The 11,144-nt window shown below is 39.2% G+C and overlaps 2 protein-coding genes across 2 annotated transcripts; one reads left to right on the top strand and one right to left on the bottom strand.

Annotated features, from left to right (window-relative positions):
• The first annotated feature begins 3,349 nt into the window (after window positions 1-3,349).
• On the top strand, window positions 3,350-6,055 carry ndufb10 (NADH:ubiquinone oxidoreductase subunit B10). The gene is made up of 4 exons (XM_026916838.3): window positions 3,350-3,601; window positions 3,849-3,987; window positions 5,460-5,599; window positions 5,896-6,055. The coding sequence occupies exons 1-4, from the start codon at window positions 3,454-3,456 to the stop codon at window positions 5,979-5,981; spliced, it is 513 nt and encodes a 170-aa protein (XP_026772639.1). The 5' UTR covers window positions 3,350-3,453; the 3' UTR covers window positions 5,982-6,055.
• A 1,301-nt stretch (window positions 6,056-7,356) lies between these two features.
• On the bottom strand, window positions 7,357-10,189 carry rps2 (ribosomal protein S2). Its single transcript, XM_026916835.3, has 8 exons — window positions 10,068-10,189; window positions 9,474-9,611; window positions 9,289-9,378; window positions 8,403-8,510; window positions 8,145-8,318; window positions 7,874-8,033; window positions 7,562-7,653; window positions 7,357-7,472 (listed from the first exon to the last, which is right to left on the bottom strand). Exons 2-8 carry the CDS (start codon window positions 9,606-9,608, stop codon window positions 7,395-7,397), a joined length of 837 nt encoding a protein of 278 aa, XP_026772636.1. The 5' UTR covers window positions 9,609-9,611; window positions 10,068-10,189; the 3' UTR covers window positions 7,357-7,394.
• Between the last annotated feature and the right edge of the window lie 955 nt (window positions 10,190-11,144).

Below are 11,144 nucleotides of genomic sequence, written 5' to 3' on the forward strand. Positions count from 1 at the left end.
GTGCACAGGGCCAATGTCATGCTGGAACAGGGCTGGGCTAAGCTCTAGTGAAGGGAAATCATAATGCTAAAGCATACAAAAACATTCTAGACAAGTGTGTGCTTCCAACGTTGGGGCAACAGTGTGGGGAAGGCCCACATATGGGTGTGATGGCCAGGTGTCCACATAACTTTGGCCTTATGGTGTACATCTCAGACATTACACAAGAAGGGAAATAGGCAACTGATGAGTAGCTAATGGAAAGTGCCAATTACTTCTCAACATTTTTATATGTATTTGGATTTCTGTGTCAAATGCTGTGGTAAGATTGTAATATTGAGTTAGATTGATTTAACTGGCACTGACAAGCAATATAGATGACAAGCAAGTGGGTAATAATAATATTATAATAAACTTTATTTTATATAGCACCTTTAAAAAGGCCTCTCAAGGCGCTTTACATAAGAGCATATAGACATGGATCAAAAACAGTTGATAATAAAACACAATTCAATTATTAATAACAATAATAGTAATAATAATAATTAAATAACAAAAACAAAAAAACAAAACAAAGTAATCATGTAAAAGCAATCCTAAAGAAATAAGTTTTAAGAAAAGATTTAAATACACTAAAACACTGGGCTTCTCTAAGATCGGATGGTAGTGAGTTCCACAGTTTTGGAGCATAAGAAGAAAAGGCCCTATCACCCATAGTATGCAAACAAGTCTGAGGAACAATTAAAAGACCTGAAAACCTGACAGGGAGGAGTGGAGATCACATTTTGGGGTGTAATGGGTTAAACGCTCAGCCAAACACTGGGGAGTCAAACCATGCAATGCCTTGTATGCAAGCATAAATAGTATTTTAGTATCTTTACAAAGCTGGTGAGGAGAGCCAGTGAGCATTGCTTCAGTCTTATTACTGTTAAGACAGAGAACATTTTGAGCCATCCATATATTTATCTCAGAAATACAATGTGAAAGAAAAATGACTGCCACATTATCACCAGGTTAAATGAATGTAAATCTGTGTGTCATCTGCGTAAAAATGATAATTAAGACCGAGAGATCTTAATTGCTGACCAAGAGAAAAAATGTAAATGCTAAAAAGTAAGGGGCCCAAGACTGAACCCTGAGGGACACCACAGCGATCAGAGCCCATTTCTGACCTCACAGAGATCCATCCACACAGAGAGACAAACTGCCTATGATCTGAGAGATAAGATCTAAAGCAGTCGCTGAGACACCAAAGACATTTCCAAGATGGGTAAGTAAAAGAGTGTGATCAACAGTGTCAAAAGTAGCACTGAGATCAAGAAGGATGAGGATAGAAAGAGAACCAGAGTCAGAAGCTATTAACAAGTCATCAGTGACCTTAACTAAAGCTGTTTCTGTACTGTGGAGTTTACGGAAGCCGGATTGAAGGGGCTCAGAAAGATTGTTAGCAATGAGGTGATTGCGTAATCGAGAAGCAACAGTCCGTTCTAGGATTTTCAAAAGGAAAGGAAGGTTAACTATTATCAAATGATTCAGAGGTTTAACCCATTTGTCCACATGTAAATGAATATGACTCACTAAATAGGTAATTTTGTATGTTTACTTACAGTCAGAATAGTAATTAGATATAGAGATATGAACACAGCTTCCAATTTCATTCAGACTTCATCCAATCCCTCGTGTCTTTGTTTAGGTTGGTAAACAACTTATTGACTTGTTTTATAAAGATTGTCTGAAAGTGTTATATGTGAATTACCTTTCAGCTTTCACTAACAACCATGTGATTTCCTCTCCGTTATCTGGGCACTTGTTGACAGAATTAAAGTATCAGGCTAAGCAAATACAGTCAACTCCAAAATTATTTGTACCCTCCATGACAATGAGCAAAATGGAATATACAAAATGAATAATACTTAGCAATGTTTTGAGCTATTTTGACTGGTTTTCAATAGGGTTAAAATTTGGAGAATAAGATTCAAAGGATGATGTTTTGTCTGCATGTATTCATTAATCCGCATGAATAATAATAATATTAATAATAATATTACCATAAATGATTTTGGCATAAGCCTTTGCTGTAAAGAGAGAAATGTGGTCATGGGTTGTCCAGGTCTGAACATTATTATAATTATACATTATAATATACTTCTTATATAATTGGGCTGTAGAACTCAAGTCTGGTTTTGGAGTCCAGTCTCGAGATGTGTTAGCTGCATTGACTTGAACTTCTCTCTGAATTATTGCCATTTGTATTTGTTCTTCTCTTGATCTCAGGCATTGGTCTCCCTAAATATGGTCTTAGTCTCAACTGAGAGTTTGCAGAAATAATGTTTGTGTTGTCTTTTCTTTTAACATGCACTGAGCTTGACAAGAAGTAATTCCTTCTTCAAGAAAACATAGTGTAATCATTGACACAATCCACAAATGAAACCAACTAGTTCAAGTAAAGGTTTGGCCTTGAAAAAAGGGTTTGATGGTTTTCTGTCTTGATCTTGACTTGACTTTGACCCCCTTAAGACTTGGTCTTGGCTTGATCTTGGCTAGTCCTGGTCTTAGACTTGACAGTGGCGGTCTCGTCTACACCCCTATTAGATAGTAGGGTTACCTCCCATCCAGCAGCACTTTTTTTGTTGGGGTTTGTTTTGTTTTTCTCTGTGGGTCTTCTCTAGCTTAACCAGTTCTGTGGCTAAATACCAAGCCTGCTGTTGTGTGCTCTAAGTGTGTGTTTCCCAAGTGTGTGGTCAGGCTTCTTCCTCAGCAACGCCGTAATATTTCTAATATGTTTTTAGGGGAGTGATTTCTTCATGGAAACAGATGATGATAACACTCCAGTAATGTTGTCGAGATCAAACAGACATCACAGACCAGAAACCTGTCTGTAGGGTTCAGTTAACATGCTGACACTATGGAGTTCTGGGTTGGAAGATGATAATCTGTTTCTGTAATGAAGATATTTAACAAATTCACTCTTATTTCAGGACCACTGAGTCAGCATGTTAAATGTAGAAACCAAGAGTGAAATTACTTTGCACTAATATAGTATGCTTTATAAAATTTTAAGGGAAAAATCAGTCTTTAAGGTCTGTAAGGTCTCGTCATTTTAAATAAATAATACAGAAATTTGATAAACAACGACATCTAGCGGCAAAGAAATGACTAAACACTGCGTCACCCATGACCTTTTACATTTGACCTCTTAATAGCGTAATAAACGCGTTTGTTTATTTGTTTGTTTGTTTGCTTGTTTTATTTTGTTTAAACTTCAGACAAGATCCATTTTTTGTAACTGACTAACATCTTTAACACAACAATTCCATTTTAATTTCCAGTAGCGAATTACTGCTCATTTGCCCTTTCCTCCATGTTGCTCTAAGCGCACAAGCGCGCATGCGCACTGTAGAAAAAAAGGAGAGGGTTTGAGGTCGAATAGAAGAGGTTTTAAAATTAAACTTCTCTTCGATTCCGGAACTGAAAATGCCAGATGATTATGATAAAGATGCGTACCCCGAGCCTCCAAGGCGGACTCCGGTTGTAGATAAACAGACTGCTCTTCCAAACCCGGTTTTAATTGCATCGAAGATTTTCTATTACTCTGTGGACCTGCCTGTGACCGCATTCAGGAGTGAGTTTACCTTATTCTGAGCTAATCTCATCTGTTATCCCTCTCTATATCTGTTTATGTTCAGAGCAGGGTTTTAAACGTAATGTAGCTATTATAACTCCCAGTTTTCTAGAAGAAGTCTAATAACAACACTAGCCTCAGTTGTAGCCTGCTACTAGCAAATTAGCATGGCTTCAGTATCATCTGCAGCTGGTAGTGTTGATAAAGAGTGGAGCTAACTATCAGTGTTTGTATTTATTTATTTTAGATGCTATAGAAAGCCTGCAGCCCAAAAACAAAATCCACTACTACCACCAGAAGTTTCGTCGTGTACCCGAGCTGACTGAGTGCCAAGAAGGCGATTATGTTTGCTATTATGAAGCAGAAATGCAGTGGAGAAGAGATCAGTAAGTCGCACATCTCCCTCTGGTCACGAGCACTGGAATATACAGTGCCTTGCATAAGTTTTCACCCCCTTCAACTTTTATTTACAGGTGGCTTGCCTTTTTTTTTTTTTTTTGTGGTATAGGCTGGAACTAAGACTAACTGTGACCATATGTCATGAATCTACACAAAATAGCCCATAATATTCAAATGGAGGGACTAAGCTGTACAATTTGTATAATTATTTACAAATAGCACAATTAAATCCATTATGTAAAAAATGAAAAGTATAAGACACAACCACAACTAAAGCTAAAGAGAGCAGTAGTTCGTCACCAAAACCATCACCCTCCATCACCTTGGTCAGTCTGATACTGCATTTCGTTGTCTCTGTACTCATACTCTGCCAATGACAATAAAGTTGAACCTAACCTAACCGAACCGAACCTAACCTAACCTAGTCAGACGAGCAACCAAGAGGCCATAGGTGCTGGAGAGAGCCACAGCTCATATTGGAGAAGCTGTTCGCACGACAGCCAGAGTTCAGACACTCGGACACAAGGCTTTGCTTTAATAAAGAGTGGCGAGAAGAAAGCCGTTACTGAGGAAAAATCCATATGAATCCCGTTTGGAGTTTGTTAAATGGCATGTCTGAGCTGTTGGAGGTACTCTGGTCTGATGAGACCAAAACTGAACAGTGTCCCCACAGTGAAGCATGGTGCTGATAGCATCATGTGGTGGGGATGCTTTTCATCAGCAGGGACTGGGACACTGGTCAGGGTTGAGGGCAAAATGGATGGAGCCAAATACAGGGCAGTCCTAGAAGAAAACCTGGCGTGAAAGTTCACCTTCCAATCAAATGACCCTAAGTATAATGTCAAATTTACACTGAAATGGTTTAAAACCAAGAACCTGAATGTGTTAGAACAAAGCGGTCATTTGCCAAACCTCAATCTGAGTGAGAATATGTAACAAAACTTGAAAATTGCATTTCACCAACAGTCTCCACCAGACTGACTAACAGAACTTGAGCAATTTTGCTAAAAAGAGCAGACAAAAATATCGAGCTCCAGATTGACTCACCTGTGGGGAAGCTGTTCGCATTTAAGCAACCAGCAAATTCCTGTTACTAATTTAATTAACATTTGTGTCACTATAAAAGATGTTCTGCACATTCAAATGTAAATCAATTAGTAAAAACCACAGTTAAGTCCATTTCTGTTCCAGGTTGTAATATTACAAAATGTGGAAAGGTTATGCAAGTTAAGCACTTAACCAGTTTGATGGTTTCCTTCCTCAGTCACACCGGATTCAGCATGTCACTTAGTCATCAGGTGGATCTGAGCAGAGAAATCCTCAAACTGTGCTGGACAGTGGTTCTCCAGGACCACACCTGAGCACCACTAGACTCAGCATTGTCCTGTATCAGTATCCTCTAGCATTTCCTGACCTCACTCTGCAACATCCCTGAATTGTATGATGTTCTGATTTGTAGCAAGGTGGACCAGGAGATTGTGAAAATCATCGAGCAGCGTGCCCGTGCCTGTCAGCAGCGTGAGGGGCCCAGCTACAAGCAGAACTGTGCCAAGGAGCTGCAGCAGTTTAATGAAGTCTCCAGGGCTTACCAGTCACGCTGTGAGTGCACTTACACACTCCTAGCCCTCCCATTCATATAATTCAGATTTTTATGTACAACCAAAGGACATAGATGGATAGTAAATATGCAGCACTGTAAACATTTTGATACTTTAGAAGGTCTCTTACTAGCAGTTATCCCTGTAGTGATACAGTACATTAGCAGTGGTCCACTCTGCTTATGAACTAAGATCAGAAAGGAGCTTAACAGAGATTCATAGCTTGAAAGCAATTTCATTACACACTAAGGATTTGAAGGAAAATGCATGTTGCTTAAGAGTTCACTTTTGTTTCAGATGGCGATCTTGGTGCATATGCCAGTGCAAGAAAATGCTTGATGAAGCAGAAAGAGAGGATGATGGAACAGGCACAGAAAGCATAAATATGCTCTTATTTCTGCTGTGCTCCTCCACTTTATGTATAAATGTGTAAAATAAATACATTTATTGAAATGTTTACCTGTTATCTGGGTCAGTAAAATCATTGATTAGCTTTTCTCATGTGTTTTACTGAAATGAGAACTAGTCAGCATGAAGCCTTATTCACTGTACTGGGTATGGTTGGAATTGCCACTTTTCTAGATTAAGAAATGCAGCATTGGACTAATTTACCAATGGATTTTCACAAAAAGTATTGAAATTACATATTGAAACGTTCTGTTTCTTGACAGCAGCAAAGCTCCAGATTCCTTACTCATGTTGAAGACACAGCTAGGCTTGACTGTGGCACCCCATATATATAATATATATATACATACATACAATGACTTGACTGTGGCACCCCATACATTTATTTATATATATAAAATCTAATTTTAATTCAATTCTCCCACTCTTGACTAATCCTGCCTGCTCCCTCAATGATTTTTTTTGTGATAAACCTGGTTCTATTTCAGAAAATACACAACATAGTTACTTAAAATAAAGAGCTTCATATCTGACTGCCCACTCTCACAAGCATTAAAGTGAAATCCTCCTATTCCCACTGGGTCTAACTGGAAATCAGTCCTGATGAACACTGCTAGTCCTACATGACCTTGTTGAATGTTGCTCCAATATGTAGGCAAAATTCAGCTCCAGCTACTAAAGCAACTAGTTACATAGTTCCACACTGTAATCATTAAAGAAAAGGCAATTCAGTTGATTTTCTGATTTCCTAACCACCATGTATATCAGTAAATACAGCTGTTAAAGTAAAATTCTTGCATGCAGTTGCTCCATACTGCAGCTACAAACATGAATGAGGTCTTAACTTATTGGGTGTCTACAGATAAAAGTTATTACTTCTATGGCTTTCAATGCAATGTGAAGTGAGGGTGTTCTACATTTAGTCACTTTGATGTCATTCAGTGACATGTCAAGTTTTAAAAACAAATTCAATTGAATAGTAAAATTAAGACACCAGCTTACATGCAAAACCATCTAAATTTACATCTTAAATTCATGGAGTATACTTGAGGCATAACTAGTGACCATAGTTAGTAGCTTTCAATTTATAAGGTACCAAAAACAGTGAGTTGTGGAAACACAGCTGATTCTGCCAAAACAAATGAAATGAAAAAATGTGCAAGTGTCCTTCTGAACTCGGAGTTAAAGTAGCCATTTCTTTTTGGTAAGAAATTCCATATGTACTTCAACTAGCTACACAGCTTCAGGAGCAATAATGAAATGGCCAATAAACAAAACTATTAACACAAGATCTATACAAAGCCCCAGATCTCTCAAACCCACTAATAAGCAAGGCTCAGGCAAGAAAGATTGTTTTCAGGATTTTATTTCAATCCATTGTACAAAATTTAGGAGGTTTGAAGAGCAGCCTGGGTCCTCTGTACCGAGACCCTGGTGTGGGTTTTGGCCAGATGATCAGTGAATTCCTGAAAGAAGAAACAGTTAGAAATCCAGATCTAATCTGCAAATTTGCAATTCTCTTAATTTACAAAATCAAAAATTAGTAGATATTTACCTGGTAGGGAGACTTGGTGAACACAGTCTCCTTCCAGAGATCAGGGGTCAGATAGCTGTACGTCTTGGAGATGGCATCAAAAGTAGCCTTGGCTAAAGAGAAAAGGGCAGGGGGGAAAAAAATGATGATCCATGCCATAAACACAAATTTGAGAGTGGCATTAAAAAGCTATTGAGTGTGATTAAGGAACAAATTTCACTGAAGCACACACGCCAGCCATGCATTTAGCAAAACATAAGAAGAACTGAATGAGAAGTGCTGAGCAGGGAGAATACGTATACTTAGGACAAGTCAGCTTAAAAGCCTCCTTACCAAAGTTGCCCAGGGTGGCCGTGCAGCCTCTGGCAGAGGTGTAGCAGTCGTCAATACCAGCCATCATGAGCAGCTTCTTGGGAACAGGAGCAGACACGATGCCAGTACCACGGGGAGCAGGGATCAGACGCACCAGGACAGAGCCACAGCGACCAGTCACCTGAAGTCACAGTTCAACAGTTAGCACAAAGCTAATCAGTTCCAACTACATATTTTTTTTTCCCCTTTCCATAAAAGTTCAGAACTGTCTAGTTGAATCCTGTTTCTTCACCTTGCAGGGGACAGTGTGGGGCTTTCCAATCTTGTTACCCCAGTAGCCTCTCCTGACAGGGATGATGGACAGCTTGGCCAGGATGATGGCTCCACGGATGGCTGTGGCCACCTCTTTCGAGCACTTCACTCCCAAACCAACATGTCCGTTGTAATCACCGATGGCGACGAAAGCCTAACGCAAAACCAACTCATTAAAATCAAGTATTCATAAAATTATAATCATTAATCTGAGCAGAGTTACAAAAACAAGACTCACCTTAAACCTGGTGCGCTGACCGGCCCTAGTCTGCTTCTGGACAGGCATGATCTTCAGCACCTCATCCTTCAGGGCTGAGCCGAGGAAAAAGTCAATGATCTCAGACTCCTGAAAATGAAGACATGAGAGTGAAATTCAGAACGTTAGACACTCACAAGTTTAAGGTTTAGGTGACCTTTCCAAAACGTTGTAAGTACTGCGATTTATGACTTAACAAGTTATATGAAAAAAAACCTACAACCTGTTTCGTATTTATTTACAGCTTTATTCAATGCCTTCAAATATAATGGCTCAAGAGAAAGAGTCCTTCCAAAGTAGACGAAATACACAATAGGAAAGTGTACAGCACTTCATACCACAGTGCTGCTGAATGCTTGAACCTGACTGGTTATGTGTTGGGCCCAATCGCAGATTTCTATTAATATGCTCATTCTAAACTACTGCTTTTGATAGATTATATGCTTAAATTAAGATGACAGATTTCAGTCAGATTCAGAGCTTAAAGACTCATGATTAAAAAAAATATAGTCGATAGCTTCAAAAGATGCTGGTGAGGAAACAACCATTTATGGCTACTGTAACAAGTGATATCAGGAACTAACGTGTTTTAACTAACAACATTAATCAAAACTATCACCTGAAAGTTGACTTGTCATTCTATCATAAAGAAATGGTTAGTATAGACAAATGGCTGTGGTAGAGGACAAATTAAAAAGTACTTTGGGATGTACAGTTATTAGAAAATCTCCTTCAGGGTGGTAATGTCATCACCCTGTCACAGATTATTTTCCTCGAACAGCTATCCTTACCTGCATTTTATTTATCACACTTTTTATATCACTGAAAGTTCAGCTTTAATACACACAAGCATTTGGTTCTCTCTCACCTTGATGGGCAGAGAATACAGGTAGATCTCCTCCAGGGACTTGATCTTCATGTCCTTCACCAGACGTCCAAGCTTGGTCACAGGCACCCACTAAACAAAACCAACAAAAACACGGTGAGACGAGTCATAATCTTTTGATTTTGGGTTTTAATCTAGAAAAGGAACCATCTTGGAGAAGTCTGTACCTCCTTGTCCTCGGCCTTGCCGCCCCGGGCTCCGCGCCCTCTCCCCCGGCCTCTGCCGCGACCACGACCGCGGCCCCGGCCGCCAGTGCCGAAACCTCCACGGAAACCTCCTCTACCACCGGCGTCGTCCGCCATTTGCTAAACAAAACAATTACAATGGCCTTTAATTGCAAGCTCATCATATACGAGACTTGACACAGTACAATGCTGTATACACCGCAGGACTTAGCTCATTAACTAATTATCGAGCCGAAATATTTTCATTTTGAGGGAACACAAAACAATAACAACGTCCATAAAATACGTTATCCTGTAATTTTATAATGTAGTCCACAGTATACCTTAAGTAATACAGCTCACGTGCTCATACAAGTCAGCTAGCTAACTAGCTAGCACTCCGCCATTTCTGAAACCATCTCAACAAATAACTGATAATTTTCTATCCTTATTCAAGCCATCCTCGCAATTTTGACGTTGCAAGAATGCAGATACATTACAAAGGTATTATATTGCAAAAAATGTAATCTAGGATTACGGATTACAATGATATAAATGGATACCGCCTCGCGCTAATCCGAAGCCATGTTCACTTACGTGATGTGTATTCAGGAAGAAGAAGGCTCGATGAGAGTTCCGGCGGATTTTATGTCAGCGCAATTCTCGCGATATTTCCATTCGGGTGTTGTTGCTATAGGATGCCTTTTAGTGGCAGCTCGAAGATGTTTGCTCATTAATAGATAGAAGTCATTTGAGTATATTGCATGTGTTTTAATTTCATTAACAAACAACCAAGGAACAAAATGAAATAACCAACAGCCATATGTTTACATACTACCAATGTTCTAACACATTTATTATTATTATTATTAAACAAATGTATTAACACAACCCTGCTGAGAAATGGTGGTATCAGTCTCACCTGCTACCAAAACACAGGCCGAGCTGCTCAAACTGCTAGCTCATATATACCAGCTGCTATCAGTGCTGGCAGAAGGGAAACTGCTTTCTACTAATGCTGCAGTCATAGACAAGTTATTTCAACATTTCAAACATTTACAGATAATTTGTTCAAGTAATAAGGAAGTTGGAAAATAACTAGCCACTGGCAAAGATGGCTACCAGTATGATCAGCTCATCTGTGTTTTGGAAGCTGGTAGCTTGGTAAGACCATGCTAGATTTTTCAGCAGGGAAGCCAAGTTGGCTAAATGGCAATATGATTTCCAAAGATTCTTAAAATTTATCAATCATGTCAAAACAAATTACTTCATCACCATCAATTTTTCACAACCCACTACTGCACACCATCAAACCAAACACAACACACAGTATGGCATGTGGTTGTAGCTCATAAGCCCTCAGGTGATGCATTCCCTGGATCTTTTACTCTCACCACAGCTGCTTGTATGAGTTGTTCTGTGGTCAGGTGTGCAGAAAGAGCACTGTTTTGGAGCTTGTGTAACAGAACTGCTAACTGTTAACAGATATAGTACAGTGAATACAACTATAGACAACAAATGCATGTGACCCTGGTGGACGTATGTACTGTTCACATCATGAAAGGAGTCTTATAGTGGGTGCCAATGAATATTACACCACAGCACTGTTGAATTCTCAAATCTGATTGATTCATTTTCTATATGAGCAGCTCTGACAACATTGTCAGCTTTCCA

The sequence above is a fragment of the Pangasianodon hypophthalmus genome, chromosome 13, assembly GCF_027358585.1.
Source record: "Pangasianodon hypophthalmus isolate fPanHyp1 chromosome 13, fPanHyp1.pri, whole genome shotgun sequence".
NCBI lineage: Eukaryota > Metazoa > Chordata > Actinopteri > Siluriformes > Pangasiidae > Pangasianodon > Pangasianodon hypophthalmus.